This window comes from Nipponia nippon, unplaced genomic scaffold (genome assembly GCF_047370975.1).
Source record: "Nipponia nippon isolate SJK-2023a ecotype South Korea unplaced genomic scaffold, ASM4737097v1 scaffold_14, whole genome shotgun sequence".
NCBI classification, from domain to species: Eukaryota; Metazoa; Chordata; class Aves; order Pelecaniformes; family Threskiornithidae; genus Nipponia; species Nipponia nippon.
Genome location: NW_028262330.1, coordinates 9,078,688 through 9,094,790, shown reverse-complemented (window position 1 = coordinate 9,094,790; position 16,103 = coordinate 9,078,688). Strand labels below are relative to the sequence as shown.

The 16,103-nt window shown below is 43.9% G+C and overlaps 1 protein-coding gene across 5 annotated transcripts in view; it reads left to right on the top strand.

The window, feature by feature from the left end:
• The window catches only part of RHBDL3 (rhomboid like 3), a 71,059-nt gene that overhangs the window by 49,137 nt on the left and 5,819 nt on the right, over nucleotides 1-16,103 (top strand). For all 5 annotated transcript variants that reach the window (XR_015703336.1, XM_087751185.1, XM_087751187.1 and 2 more), the window contains 5 exons: nucleotides 4,165-4,389; nucleotides 5,103-5,251; nucleotides 9,713-9,825; nucleotides 12,508-12,608; nucleotides 15,747-15,807. Coding sequence is in view for 4 of the 5 variants with exons in the window: in XM_087751185.1 (XP_087607311.1) it covers nucleotides 4,165-4,389; nucleotides 5,103-5,251; nucleotides 9,713-9,825; nucleotides 12,508-12,608; nucleotides 15,747-15,807 (649 nt within the window). In the remaining variant the exon portion in view is untranslated. The remainder of the gene's footprint in view (nucleotides 1-4,164; nucleotides 4,390-5,102; nucleotides 5,252-9,712; nucleotides 9,826-12,507; nucleotides 12,609-15,746; nucleotides 15,808-16,103) is intronic.

The window sequence follows — 16,103 nt, the reverse complement described above, 5'->3', positions numbered from 1 at the left end:
TTATTTGAGTAGGCCCAGGACTGTTGTGTTTGCTTGAGCTCTGGCAGTAAGCTGTGCTGCCTCTTTGGAGATCATTTCCTCATTAGTGTGATGGGCAAAGATTGCAGGTAGGGGACCAGCAGGATGTCATCTACTGAGAGGCCTAACTTTAACAAGTGCTCAGTACATCCAGTCATCCATGTCTTAGTGGATTGTGGGGGCTTTTCAGCACGTGTGGTATGCTCCTGACACTGTGTCCCTGCCTCATCTGGGTGTAAAACCATGCCAAGGCTTTGGTATTTAGAGGGAACCTGGACCTTCTTTCCAGATCCTCTGCTCTAAAGAAGGCCTGACAAATATTTTTATGTCCCTGTCTGAGGTGGCAGGAGGTTTACTTAGTGCTAAGAGCTCTGAAGAAATCTGGCTTCCACTGATACAGCACCTACTGCTGTTGGTAGATGCAGGGAGTATCTTGCTCCTTGCCAGTCACGTTGCTTCCAAGGAGTCTGTCGCAATCTGGGAAGAATACACTTGGTGCTGGATATCTCCACATGTTCTGTAAGACTACAGCGGTTAGTGATCTGCTCCATTTAATTTGCAGGCAGTTTTCTTGTTGCCTCTTTGCTAAGAGCTGATGAATTTGAATACCCAGTAGACCCTCTATCCTGGGACAGGATTCCAGCCACCTAAGAAGTTGACTTCAAAGGTATTTTCCATCTCTGAACACTTTGATCCCATGACCTCATACCTGAGTTAGCCATAAATGATCTCTCAGGCATTTGCTTTCATTTGTATTGACAAACCCTAGAAACTCTTAATTCATTTATATGTTTTTCTGTGCCTAACTCACAGTATCTGGGGAGGCCTACCAAAAATTAACTAGGAGGAAGGGGCTGTGCTTGCTACTTGCAAGTGCAGTTGATGTGACACATCCGTACCTGTTGTTCAGAGAGGCTACCAATGGGCAGTGCCTCATGGTGTATAGAAATAACCTTGTGTGTGTTGAGGCATACAAGGTCTTTCTCCAGCTGTCACATGTGCTCCCCAGAGAGCTATCAGCATTTTGCCCAAGGGCTTCCCTTGCTCTTGTAATATCAACATTTACTGCTTTCCTATCATTACCAATTTAAATAACTCTTGGCATTTTATCATCCAGATGTGGCCAGAAACAACCAATATGGAACACCTTGTAAAAATAATGGGGGGTGAGAACAGGTAGTTCAGAGAACAAAGCTATGACTTTTATCATTCCTTGGAGGAAATCACATTGTCATGAGCTTCCATTTTAGCTTCTATGTGGGGCGTGGAAGGTCCTGTGGTTTATTTTCCTCTCTTGGAGGAGGAAGGCAGAGCTTCCTGCTGAACAGAAGGGCTTGAAAGCAGTACAGCCTAGTGATCAGAGAACTCCTGCAACCTGGATTCTTCTAACTAGCATATGGCCTTGGGCAAGTCACTTGGTGTTGTGAGGTCCAGCTTCCCACTTCCCCAGCAGAGCCAGAGGCTTTGTTCATCTGAGGTATGACTTACACAGTGATCCTGCAATATCCTGCTCTTAACAAAACTAAGACGACCTTTCCCTTCTGTTTCATTTTTAGTATGTTGAGGAACACCTTCAGAAACATCATGCTGATGAATTTGCACTGCCCTTGCTGTTATTTGAGCTCTTTGGGCAGCACTAGCAGTAATGCAGAGTGGGACACTGGAGTGACGGGGCTATGCTGAATTCAGACGATTGAACTGAGCAAGTCCCTTTTTGCCGTGCTCAGCAATAACAGAAGGGTTTGGTGGAGCCTGTGTTAGGATCCTCTGCTGAAAAAATGCAAGGAATTTGTGTTACGAGCCTAGCACAGACACGAACGTTGGCAGCCTTTGGAGTTTCCCGCCCATCTCTTTTACTGGTCTCTGCAGTGATGAGGTGATCATCTGCTGAGGGTGGTCAGTACTTCTTGATGCTGATCTGCACTGATGATTTTCTTTGGTTGACTCTGGAAATTATTATATTTTCCACTGAAGTGCTGCAGCAGGGAAAAGCACTGACCGTTTTGCGGTAGGCAGGAAAATCACACATACCACTGTAGTTAGAATAAGTGTATCAGCAGCTTCAGCCACTTGTCCAGTATCTTCATCTGTAGCAGGCAAATTTATAGTTTCGGTCTGAATTTATTCTTGTCTGCAAGAGAAGCGAAGCCAGGGAGAACAGAATGAACTCTCTGAGGAAGCATGCACAGTACATCTCTGACAGGCTGCTCCGAACTAACCCGGAGTGGAGCTTTCTTCTGTGGACACTGTGAGGTCATCAGGTGGCTAAAGGTACCTTTTGAAACAGAGGTACATCTGTCACCTACCTAAAAGCGTCTCACAAATGCTAAGGAAAGCCTTAGACCTGTGGATGTTTCTCTGTGAAAATATTGTCTTTCAACATGAGCGGGCTTTCTTAATGCAACAGAAGATCACCAACATTTCTTTTCCTCTCATCTTCCCTAGTTTTAGATAAAAGTTTTTGCATGATAGACTTGAGAAGACTGGATGGAAGATTTTTGTGGACAGATTTTTTTTTTTTCTTCTTTGCCTTTTCTGCTTCTTTTGCCAGAAGTGTTCTTTTACAAGTGCTCTATGAATAAGCGAAGGAAAGAGAGCGCAAAGGAGAGAGTTTTTAGGGTAAACCTTTTCCTCACTAAAACAACTCAAAAAGAGCAACAACAACAAATTTTTCCGCAGTTTTAGAAAATTTGAAATAGATCAATTGCCTGTCAATGTTGTTCATGTTGATGAATTTCCGCGTTGGAGGGACAGGCTGCAAACAGAAGTCTAAGGAGGGATGGACAGCAGCTGGGAGAATGGGTCACAGTGCCATCACCTCAGATGGCCCCTTCGCCTTCCTCCAGTGATTAACAGGAGGTGGCTCCCTGCAATGATTACTGTGTTTTAAGCAGCTTGGTCTAGCTTGGAACAATTACCCGGCTGCCTGGGCGCCGAGAGCACAAGCTGTGGGCTTTGCTGTCTTTGCAATATTAGCCAAAACCAGTGTGATCCAAGACAACTGGAAGCCAACGCTGTTGAACATCATCTCTTATTTGGTTCTGGGAGACTGAAGATGCTGGTGGTTTCTGAGATCAGTTAGCAGTTCTTTGAGAAGAATGACCAGGCTGTCGTGTTCACTTTGCTGCCTTTTACTGTTAAAGGTCCCCCTACAGTGGTCTTTATGCATAGTTAGCCTTTTAAACCTTCCTGCCAAAGATTCAGCCAGTACAGATAGTGACTCTAATGCAGCAAGTTTGTTTGACATCAGGGCTAATTAGCAATTATCCAAATCTTGGAGCAAGCTCTTTCAGACCCGATTTTTTTTTTCTTTTTTTTTTTTTTTCCCCTCCAAGCAGGCTAGGCATAAAATTCCATCTGCCTAATTTGCAAAAGCAATTGCTTTAATTATGCATCCAGATTGGGAAAGTGTATGCTCAAAAAGATAGATAGCTAATTCTATGCATGTAAGATGATAATGCATATACAAATTAGCTGTATCCTCCAAAGCCTGCACCATCTCAAAACCTGCCCCCTCTGAGGATAACTGTTTTAAAAGAAGAAATCCTTTCCTCTTGCAAGTTTACAGCAGCCAAGACAGCCTGTACACCAGTTTAGTCTGTTTTGTTTCTTTTGCTCATGCAGTTGTGTTTTACACAAAGGGTTAATTTTGTTTGCCCAGAGCTAACTCCTGCCAACAAGGACCAGAACACAAACGTTAGATGCTGTGAATGTACCTGCTGCTACATTCAAGAAATTTTCTGCCCCAAGAGATGGCAAGTGCAGGGAAGTGTGATAGAGCAGGGGGAGCTGAGGGAAGGAGAACACAGGAATGTGGATCGTGATAACCGATGGTGAAGACAGTGGATGGAAGGCTGGGGAATGAGCCAGAGAGCTCAGCCAGGTGCATCAGCAGCCTCTGCTCTGCCTTGCCAATGTTCTGCCCTGACTTCATTTATTGGCATTGTAATAGCAGACCCTGGTACTGGTTTTCCTCGCACCCCGTGTAGGTCACCCAGTAATCATCCTGAGACTTGGTTCCTAAAGCTCCAGCCTGGTGGTGGTTCTCCTGCCTGCCTGGATCTGGTGCTGTCAAACTGATCTCCCTGGATGATTGTGCCAGGCCTTGCTTTGTCCTCATGGTTTCTTTCTTTCCTTTTTGCCCAGATGAGCAACAAAAGGTCAAATAGTTTCCGCCAAGCCATCCTTCAGGGGAACAGGAGGCTGTGCAGCAAGGCACTGCTGGAGGAAACGGGGCTGAGCCTTTCGCAGAGGCTGATCCGGCATGTTGCATACGAGACCCTGCCACGAGAGATAGACCGCAAGTGGTACTACGACAGCTATACCTGCTGCCCTCCACCCTGGTTCATGATTACCATCACTATCGTAGAGGCAAGTACTTTAACTCCCTCTCTCTGGGAACCCACACCACACTGCCAAAGGCTTTGCTGGGGCATGATCAAGGGCTAGAGTGGGACTCGTTTAGACCCAGACAAGGACTAAGCTGATAGCTGTTTTGGCCTACCTGTATATGTGTGCCTAAGCGGAGACTGTGATCCTATCTGTCTCCAAGTGTAGTTATTAGTCATTGAAACGATTTGTATATGAAACTACAGAAATTGGGGAACTATAGCAAAGATTTTTGAGGTGTGAAAATCTGAACAGTTCTAGGGAAAGTGGTAATTCAAATAATGGAATTAGAAGAAAAATTCCTATATGGTTACGTCTGTTCTGTGACTGGAAAGAAAAAGGAGGAAAGAGAAACTGGAATAAACATTCTGACCTGCTCATCTGTTGCCCAGATGAGATCTTTGCACAGTTGCTGAGTGATGCACTGGAGTAAGCACAGAGAAGGTTATAATATTGCACTGATCAGCAGGGTGCTGAGTTCCTCTGACTCAGTGGCTGGTGTGTTACAGAAAGCCATGTATGATTATACCAATGTGTTGCAGGTTCATCAAAACAGGGAACTCATGCTGTGTGAAGCTGTCAAGTGGGAGAAAAATTATTGTACATTTGACTTTCTTCTCCATGATTTTGAGCTACAAAGTGCTTTTCAGAGAGAGAAGGCATTTGCTAACCAAGGAATCTCCCTGCTCTTCTAGGTTGCCTTTTTTCTTTACAATGGAGTGGTATTAGACAGATTTGTGCTGCAAGTCACCCATCCCTTGTACCTGAAGAACGCATTACTTTACCATCCTCAGCTCCGTGCTCAGGCTTGGAGGTACCTAACCTACATATTCATGCATGCAGGGTGAGTACTTACAAACTGCGGAGATTCCCTACAGTTCAGGTTCCCCAGAGAGAGAGGGAGGAGGAGAAAGTGGCAGAATCAGCTCAGAAATAAATTTTTAAAAATCAATTCTCAATTGTGTATAAAAATCTGAAGCTGTTGTGGAGTGTTGGGCAATGAGGGGCAAACCTTTGCAGCTCTGTGAAGGGAGGAGGCAACATATGGAACTTAACAGATGCTGCTCTTCTCCCCAGCAGTGTTGGGACCACACCTTCCTCTTACTGTGCACTTCCCAGTGTGTGCTTCCTAAAACTCACCAGATCGAAGCCCAGTGTCCCTCTAGAGGAGCTGTGCAAGTGGTAGAACAAGTCTGCAAAGATGCTGGACTGGTATTTAAAAACTACGTAGTGTATTGCTAGACTTCCTAGTTGAGGTTGGAAAAGTCAATTACATTCCCTGTGCCTATGGTATGTCATCACTTAGTAATGTCGTCCCTTCTGTAGGGACTGAGATAATGCCTAGAAGCCTGAGTCAAGATTGAACTCCCATTTTGTATGCACTGTACAAAAACCAGTGTTCCTGAAGAGCTGACAATCTCGGCTGACCAGATGGATGGAGAATGGTCCATCTAACGCAAAATGAAGGTGCACAGTAAAATGAATCCTCCTTCATCCTAAGGGAGGTATGTAGCAGACTTGGGAAGAGAATACAAGACATGGGGATTCTAACTCTGTGCTTCTCGACTGTGCTAGTCCTCCCAAGATTCAAAGAGACTTAATTGTGTGATGTTTGTGATGCCATGGTGATGAGTGAGTGTCACAGGAAAGTTCATTTCTGTACAAAACACCCTATCCCCTCTCAGTAGTTTCTCAGATCATTATCTTCACACTTTTCTGGCAGATAATTGCAATTTTCTTTAATTCTGTCATTGAAAAATCACAGCAACAAGCTTTTTAGCAGTAGTTTATAGTTTGAAACTGGATAAAGACCCTTTGTTCTTAAATAGAAAGCCTATATTCCCATCAGTCAATGTTCTCCTATGAAAGGCCAGAAAGATCAAGCTGATCTTTTCCTTTTTCTGTGTCTCTGATGGAAGACATGCTGATGCCTCTTCTCTGCTGTGGAATAACTGCCTCGGTATGTAATTGCCCTTGAGCACAAGATGTGCCCCAGATCTCTGGATAAAAATCATAGGACAGAACAGACTCCACCTAAGGGGAGAGTAGGAGAAAATTTATAGGTGAAACTTCTGAACGTGGCAACATCTGTGCTCTGCATGCTATATCCCTCCAAAAAGTCCATTGTTTACAGGTTTCAATCTGCAAGTGGAGACTGTTGGGCTTAGATGTGAGACTGGTTATGTAAAACGAGAATTGGAAGTTTCCATTGTTGAGGACGTGGGGAAAACTGGGCTTGTAAAAGGAAGAAAGGTTTGATTTTAACTAATGTTAGCTAATTTGTATCTGGGTTTTCTTCTGGCAGTGGTGGTGTTCTACTATATCACTTATGTAACCGCAGATTGCTTTGGGATACATTTGAAGAGAAGCACCTGCACAAGGACAATTTTTGCAGCGTTTAAATGTCATCCAGTATCACCTGTGGCATGCTTTCCTAACCTGTGCAAGGTCACCCTTTCCTGTAGCGGGCATTACTTTAGCATTCTTCTCACTTACTGGCTGAAAAATATCTCAGGTTTATTTCACATCTGTGGCTGGCTCAGAGGTGAACAGTGGGGAATGCGGTGTGCAGGAAACTCATTGTTTTTTGTGATGGATTCCAAGTTCTTTAGCTACCTAGCCTTCAAAACAATGGAGAGTCCTGCTGGAACAATAAGCCCCATGATTTATCTGCAGTATCTGGAGTTAGGCTAAATGTTCATTTATTGCTAACTTCTGTGTGTTAAGCTCCTTTCATATCAGGAGAACAGATAAATCTTGGAAAGGTAATAACGTTTGTTAGTGGAAGCCCATCATTCTCCTCTCGTTTTCAAATGAGAGGCTAACACAATGCCATGGGGTCTATTGTTATCCTGCTTCCAGCTGAGACTTTAAAATGGTAATGTGGACTGCTCCTTAATTTAGTGCACTCGGTCTGTTTTTTTGAAGAGCAAGTGACAGCCAGAACGTGTCCGAGAAGACAGCAGTTGCTAAGGCTTGGCTGGCTGTGCCTCTAGAAGGATTCCAAAAATGCATGGGCTGTGTGTTGGTCCTGATGGAGGGAGCTTTGTCAAGGGCTGAAAAAGCACGCAAAGTTGTAAATTCTGCCCTTCTGCTTTCACGGAAAGCAGACGTTGACTATTTGGGGCCCACGCATTTGTAACACTGCCATAACTAATGACTTGCATTGATGCTCAGTCCCATTTGTTTGGTCCCGGGGAAGGAAAAAGTCTTTAATAAATCAATGAAATTGTCATTTCAAGAATGACGCATTCAGCACTGGCAAAGGCTAATTATATTTTATGGGTGCTTATTGACTGTCGAGCCTTCAAAATTCTTAGCATGATGGGGTGGAGAAGTGAATGGAATTGCTCCTGGAAAGTCTTTTAAGAACAGCTGTGAATCAGGGCAGTCACTTCAGAGTCTAGGATAAATTTTGCCAAGCTCCTACAAAAGCTTCTTTTGAAAAATAAGACCCAGTGCTTTGTGTGAAAATGTCAGGTGCCGCCTCATGACGTTGACTGTGTGCCAGCCAAAGCTTCTTCCCTCCCCTCTGTAAAAGGGCACTTGGATGCTTTGACTCTTTTCTGTGATCTCAGTTTGACCTTTGCTGGTTGTTCCTAATTTAGTTCCTAAGCTCTGTGAACATGCAGGATCAGAATGGGTGCCAGAACATGCCCATGCCCAGTGGCTTCAAAAGTCTTGAGCAAGGTAATAAAAACACTCAGTTACATGCAGCAGTTTCCTGTGATGACAAATTGCAGTGCTGAGTGTCTCATGCAGGAGAGAAATTTATCCTTGGAGAGAAATTCCGTGGAAACAAACCTATTAAGATACCCGGAAAGGACTGTTTCCTGCAGTATCATTTCTAGCAGTTTTTTCTGGTCCAACTTTAAATTCTCATTTTTGAGACAGTTCTGTCGTTACTGCATCTCACCATCAGTGCTTTTCTTTGATGTATATGGGAAATTGCTATGGTAACATGAAGAAAGACCAAAACAGTGAAAATGCATGTAACTTAAACCAAAGATTGCTAGTGGCTGTCAGCGAGCAATCCTTTTCTTGTATAAAATAGGATGTAGATTTTCAATGCCTTAGCTATTTTGCGCTCTTTCCCCCAAAAGATGCTAGCCTTCTGCGTTAAAGGTACCCCTGTGTCATTTAGGTCCACCTGCTTTGTAAGCAGATTCGGGCACTCTTCATACAGAGAGCACTATACCCCGGGTCCAGTGTGATGTGACCATTCAGCAAGGGCACAGCCCTGTGAGCCCAGCATAAATCTCGGACACTAGCACAGTGTTGAGAGGGACCCTGTTCAGGGGCCTGGTGCTGCTGTTACATCGCTGGAAGATCCTGCAGATGGCAAAGGCGCGCGGGTAAATATTTGTATAGAGCTTTGAAAAGAAGCAAGACAGTTTTGTTAAGTACTATTGATTAGAGCAACAAAGAACTTGCTTTGAAACTATTGATTCAGCACAGGAGAAAACTGCTGCACTAGAGTCTTTATCAAATATGCACGTCTTAGCTGTCACACTGTCTACCTCTAGGCTGCAAGTGGTCCTGCACATCCTGATATGCACAGCAGGGTTTTCTACAAGACTAGTCTCAGCCTAGCTTTTACCATTCTGTTCAGCAGGAGTTCTGCTGTTGACTGTAATGGGAACAAGGGTAGGTGAACAGAGCTCCAGTGAATATGCCTTGTGTCTCACTGGGCACCTAACCAGAGATAAAAATGCCCTCTGCTTCCCATTCTGACCATGATCACATTGAAGTAGGCACAGCAGAAGAAGGGGAGGGTCAGATAGCACAAACAGTAAAGTGGTGTTATGTGTCACAAGGAAATGGCAACTGTCTTGGGACTGCTAGGCTTACCTTGCTCTTGACTTAATATCCGTTCCCCATCATGGCAGTGTAATATATGCCAGGGAAGGTTGTATCATTAGGAGGGGAGAAGAGAGGAGTAGGTCAAGTGTCTGGCTTCTGTTCCAGGCTCTGCTGCCATCTTGCTGCTTTTTTGGACAAGTCATTTAACTTTTTTTTTTTGTTTGTTTGAAAAAAAGTCTCACTAAGAACCAAACATGCTATGAGGTCTTTGTCTGAAAGGACCTGGGTGGATATGAAAAAGATAATGAGCAGCAAGGAGGGAAGAAACATCACAGCTCTCAGTCTGCTTTTTTTCAGGAACCATTGTTTTTCAGAGTGTTATAATCTACTTTTATGAAACAGGTGCTATTTGATATCCTTTCCAAGATATCTCTGTCTCAGGGGTAGAGAAGGGAGGCAAAGACTTAGAAAAGAGGACAACTGTTGTTTTTCCTTGTCGCAGGATAGAACACCTTGGACTCAATGTTGTCCTTCAGCTCTTGGTTGGGGTTCCCCTGGAAATGGTGCATGGAGCTGCGAGGATCAGTTTTGTGTACGTTGCTGGAGTTGTGGCAGGTAGGTGACACCTCTGGATGTTCCAGATGGAGAAGCATCCGAAAATGGTCTGCGCTGACTTTTGAGTAGGAGAAGTGTTTTGTGACATTTGGATGTAGGAGAAGAGCAGTCACTGATCTTCTGTGAGCTGAAATTCTTTTGGAGGCTGGAAGTGGGAAATATGCTACAACTTGACACCTGATTCTAGCTAGCCGTAGGCTCTGTTCTTAGGGGACCTGCTAAAAAAGCACCAACAACCTGTTACTTTAAAATATCCTTGCTTTAGATGGTCTTCCTGAATGTGGAGGTCATGCTGTTCCCTTCCTCTTGTGTCCCACAGAGGCCTAGAAGAAAGGTGGCATCACAGTCATCCCTGCATGAAGAGTAATTTTTTTTTTCCAGGTCCTGTGCCAGTTCTTCCTCCATTTGTCCTGTTCTGTCTACTTTCTACAGCCTGAGTAAGCAAGAAGTATTTGGTTGTATTTTGTGAGCAGTGCACAGGAATCTGGAAATTAATTTAATCAGGAAGCCATGGGGTTTGATGGATTTTTTTTTTTTAGTTTGTGCTGTATTGCTTTTATTTATGTTTGGCATTTCCAGCAGTTTGGAGGTGATGGAAGTTAGCTGACAATAGATCAACATCTAATTAAAACAGGAGGAGAGTGTGAGAACAGCCAAGGGCTTCACAGTGGAACTCAGACAATGATTGACTGCCTTAGTTCAAGATTTATGGTGATATTTTTTTTTCCAGCTACATAATTTTATTTTTTTCCATAATGAGCAGATAAAGCCTTTGTAAAATGGGCTGCATTGGGTACTAATAAATCCTGCATTCCAGGAGGGAGACTGTGAAAAGAATAATTGGACTCAGACACAGGACTAGGCATGGTACAAACACCACACTATTTAATGCAGAGAAAGGAGTTAGCAGAGCAGCTCCACTGTCCCTTGCCTGTTATTTTAATAAGCACTAAAGTAGTCCCCAATCTGCAACTTTCCAGACATAAGCTTTTCTATGTAGATCCATGTACCAAACTCGGGGGCTTCATTTCTATATGTGTAAATACATATAGCACATCTGTGCCAGGTAAGCAAAGCAAGTTAGCATTGAATCTGTTGCAACTGAGCCCAGGCAAGCACTGCAAGTTGCCGGCTGCCTCTCTGATTCCTGTGGCCATGGACTTGCAGGCAGGGTCCGCAGGGCCAAAGGCAGATTTTATGGGCATTGGGCTAGGCTGAACACCCAGAGCTCTGGAGGCTTGTAGCCAGTGCTTGAGTGAGGCTCATTAGCCCACCTAGCATTATTGGTTCATTTCTGCTACACAGATGATCCCATTTTTTTCTCGGACAAGCTGCCACATCCTCATAGACTTTCCTTTCACACCTTATGACCTATAAATTGTGGAACAAAGTGCCAAATGGAAAGGGAAAACTATCCTTCTTAGTGCATGAATGTGACCAGACAGTCCCACACAGAAAAGCATCCCATGATACCCTTACTTGTTTGAGCTGTTAGCCAGTTATTAAACATGCTTTATTCTTTGACATGTGCCAGGAGAGAGAGAAAGAAGCAATAAAAAGAGAACACAGCTCCTAAACAATCAGGAATAAACAGTAAAATGTAGACACGGGCCACAGTGGCCACTCCCTACTTTTATGTTTGTTTTTGTTTTTTTTTTTTTTTTTCTTATTCGTCTGGCTTTACTAAGAAGACATGTTGAGACTGAGATCGAGAGACTGAAGGTATATGCTCAGTGCAGTGTCCAAGGACTTAACTGCAAGTTCTCATTACTCCTTTCTTAACTTCTCATTAACTTTTTCATTAATGGCAGTGTTTAAGAGCTGAGAAGTCTCAGGGTCATACAGTGAAGGAGGGAGCTATCAGCAGAGTTGGCTGGTGGAATCTCAGCACTTTCTTGACCCAGAATCAGCTGAGCAATTAGCAAAGAAGTTCATTAGATTCTGTACTGCCAAGGACTCTCAAGATTTGCCATTGTGTCTTTTTCCCATTCCCACTCATCAAAGATCTTTGTTATCCCTGTGTTGCGACACCAAGTCTGCCTTTGTTTCTCTATCTCTTAAATTACTCTTAAAGTTTGCAATGAAAGGAGCTTTGAGCAGATCCAAGCCTCCAATTGGGATAAGGAGAAGCAGTGTCTATGTCTGGATGTATTGTTATTAGGGGTGCCTTTATGTGATTGACCTGTCGTTTTGCTGTCTTGTGTTTACTGCCTCTATCCAGGTTGTGTTTAGCTAGTTTTACTCTGAGGTTTTATAAGTAACAGGCTGTGTTAAGTTACAAATCCCCAGTTCCTTCTCACTTTGCAAATATTTGTCTTGCCAGCATGGGAGCTACTTCTGTTTTATCTTCAGGTGAGGAGCAAGACACAGACATTTGTCCGTCTCCTGCTTCCTTTATATTTTAGTCAGGGTGTAAGTGCCTTTTTGCAGCATAGGTCTGAAGGTACATTGCTGCCTTTCTTGGCTGCTTTTAAAGTAGGTGCAAAAGAATCAATCACTGTCTTGGCAGTACTACAGGACTGAGTTAGCTTCACAAGTCAATTGATTTCCCCCCCTTCTCTTTATCTGTATATTACTGACCTGCAGCAATTAGCACAAAACAGGCAGTAGCGGGGATGTAGGGTAGGAGAGAGCGTGTTTATTTGGCTGGCGATTGTCACAAACCCTTGTTCTTTCTTCCAGGGTCCCTGGCAGTGTCAGTATCTGATATGACTGCACCTGTGGTGGGTTCCTCTGGAGGCGTGTATGCTCTTGTCTCAGCTCACTTGGCGAATATAGTCATGGTGAGTACCAGAACGACTGTCTAACCTCTTCAGAAGTGAGCCAGATCTGGTGGCCCAAAGGGATTGGAAATAGGGCCTGAGCCAGCTGTTGGTCATTCAGAGCTTTCCCCAGTTAAGAGTCTTGTCTCAGCGGTGTGGTCCCGGAATGGAAATGTTACACTGCCGTGGGTGGCTTGATATCCTGATGACTGGCAGCTTGCCAGGAGAAGCCAAAGATGCTGGTAATCCAAGACTTATCAGTGTATTCCAGGCTATCAGCTCTCCTTGCAGGGGCTGACAAGTGTTTGGAAAAAAAGGAGCTGACTGGCTCTGCAGAAGTTGCAGACTTGTTTCTGTCTGCATGTGCCATGTAATGTTAGCAGGTACCTAAGGAAATATAGTATTTGGTGGATTTGTGTGCAGAATATCCCTTATCCCCATTTGTAAAACCCAGACTGAAGCTGAACCCTGAGCGTCTCTAGTGATGCATCTTTTTGCCGTTTTACCTAATGAAGTACTTTACAAAGGTCAGTAAATACTAGCATCGTCATTCCTCTAAGACCTGGAAACAGGAGCTCATCCAAGATCCCCAGCTAGGTGGTGGCAAAGCCCAGCATATCTGCCTGTGTGACTCCTAAGCTTGACCGCTGGGCAAGAATGGCTTTGCCGAGAGAGCTGATTTTGCTGTTATTAGGATTCATGTGTGGTGGTACAGGGCTGCATGTCTGTCCTGTACCAGCAATGTCAGAGCAGAATAACCATAAAAATGACAGTGATGTGGCCTCCCCAGGGTCTGAGTGGGAAGATAATGCGAGTTGGCTGCAACAGAGACAGAAGGTCTGCTGTATGGGTGCTGGAAAACGTGTGTGTGTGGTGGTACTTGTGTTAAGCCTAAAAGAAAACCTTGTATTTAATGCTTGTATGCAGCAATGTCAGCTGGTTTGGGCTGCAACCCACAGTGGTGCTGCTCCAGGCAGCCTTTGTAGCAGCTGGGAGCAGGGAAGTGAGTGGTTTCCTGAGCAGACTAGGTCTCCTTTGCTGTCTTCAAGCTTTTCAGAGCATGAATGAGCTGGGGGCTGTTGCCAAATTAGGACAGTTGAGTGTCTGGCAGAGAGACAGGGAGCGGAGGAAAGGGGCTACCTCTATACCACTGTGTTTCTACTGGCGAAATACCTCCTTATATACAGTTACTTTCAGTGTGATTTGTGTTCCCTGCCAGTAGGCCGACAGCAGCAGGAGGGCGTTTCCTCTGTCTCACAGGGTGGTAATGCAGACACAGGGTTTTTTCACACCAGGATTCACAGGGTCAGAGGAGGACATTGGAGGAAATTTTGGCTTGCTTTAGAGGAAGAGGCTCTGCCAGAGGTGTGTGGAGAGTCTTCACCAATTGCCTTACCAGAATCCTTAAAACATTGCAGAGTGGCCTGTCATTTCACTGCTCATTGGCCTCCAAATCTATTTAGCAATTGCTACCTTAGCATCTATATTTCCCCATTATCTGCTGCCTCTTTTCTTGTCTGAAACTACTTTTACTGCCTTTCCCATTCTGGTAGAGGTTCTTTCTCCCTCTCCTCTCTCTCTGCTCACTTAGTATCTAGATGAGATGCTCCCGCATGCTGAAAGACATGCTGGCCATTTGCTGGTAAAGCACACAGTCTTGCACAGGTGCTTTGAGCATGCTGGGAAGAGGAGGGACTGTTGCAGGGAGGGTCCCTTGAATCTTCTGTTCCCTTGTGTCTCCTGGTAAGCAAAGGAAATGAAAACATTCCGGCTTGTAAAAATAAATATTCTTGGAATCCAAGAGAGAAAATAACCAACAGGGGGAAGCAATAAAGCATGCCACCCTAAGGAAAAGAGTGAGGGGAGGAATGCAAGACGGCTACATGGAAATTAAAACTCTGAAGGAAGCAGCACAGTATTAATCAGCATGAGTTCAGAGCCTTCTGCCTGGGTTAGGTGTCTCTGTGGAGAGAGAGAGTTACTTATTTTGTAGAGATTGCATTTTTGCAGTCACAGAAGTGATTTACGGACAGATCCCACATAAAACTTGAATATATATAATATGTATTACAGAATATTTCTTCAGCAGGCTGAAAAGTCACTGGGTGCCATTAAAGTTAGGCTGAAGAGTTTGCAAGCATTTTTTTTTTTTATTTCTTCAGTATGATCAACAGGGAGTTTCTCATAAGAAACGTGGCTAGCTTGGTATCTCATACTGCTTTCAACAGGAAAAATGTCATTTAGTCAATAATAATAATAATAATAATAGTGTTGTCATACATCTGAGTTCCCCAGAATATGATCTCTTTTTCTGCTTGGAAATTTTGTGCAAGTGGAAAAGGAGGAATTTAAACATTTCTCCCAGGATTTCTGACTATCATTCATAGCTTCTTATTCCACTGTATTGTTTAATGACCAAACCTGAAGACAGAGGAGGCCAAATCTAGGCTTTCTTATGGCACTGTTTCCTTGGTATGCTTTAAATGAGGTCTTGATTTTTTTTGTGTGTGCTCTGCAGAAGAACTGAGTTGCAGAATTTCAGGGAGTCTGAGGTACAGGCAGTAGCACTGGAAAAATGCAATAGGGCTTGAATGCACTGAGAAATTGCCTGACAGGTGACAGTGTTGGGCTTTCAAGTGAATCATGATGAGCTGTGTGGTGTTAACCAGAATGATGCTTGTGTTGAATCCTCGGTACTACTTAACATAATTTTATTTGATGTGGCCTAATTTGATGTGGGTTTTGCAGGGTAGGTAAATTCAAATATTTTCAGAAGTCAGAATTTAAGGCAAAACATCATACTAACATGTTAAAAATCAGTGTGTCTGAAGAATGGAGAATGGTAAGGCCAGCCAAGGACCACACAACACCAGCTGGATCTCAGGTAAGGAAAGTCAGTAAGACTGCCAGGCAAAGAAGTTGTGGACTGTCCATAACTTGGGCACGTCTGTAATATATCCTTTATGTTTACGTTCTCTAGGTTTGACAGAACTGTGTTTGGTGTGGTGAGTGGAGAGTTCACAGCCAAGTGGTGAAGGCAATGAAAGGGGTTTGTTTCAAGGGGTGGTCATCCCTGATGCTTTTCCAGTGCAGATCTGAATGTAAAATCCCTCCAGGTTTGCATGCAACATCACTTTGTTTCCCTTGTCTCTTTTCCAGAACTGGTCAGGAATGAAGTGCCAATTCAAACTGCTGCGCATGGCTGTTGCCTTGATCTGTAGTAAGTATCATGCAATACTTGGCACACATGCTATCCTGTTCTGTTTGTCCTTGTCACAAGAGTTCATGCTGATTCAGAGAGTTTTGACTTTGCAGCAGTTTTGGTAGGAACTTGCAGCTGGACCTTCTGGCAGCAGAAACCACATCACTCTCAAATGCAGGTTTTGGCTTTCAACACAAGCATTTGTAAATGAGGATTTGTTGTCAGCCAGCATCTGTAGCTTGTGGCACTTGTGAAGACCTGGGACTTAAATGTCTCGTATTTGAATTTGTAAACAAGCAATGCTTTTATAATGA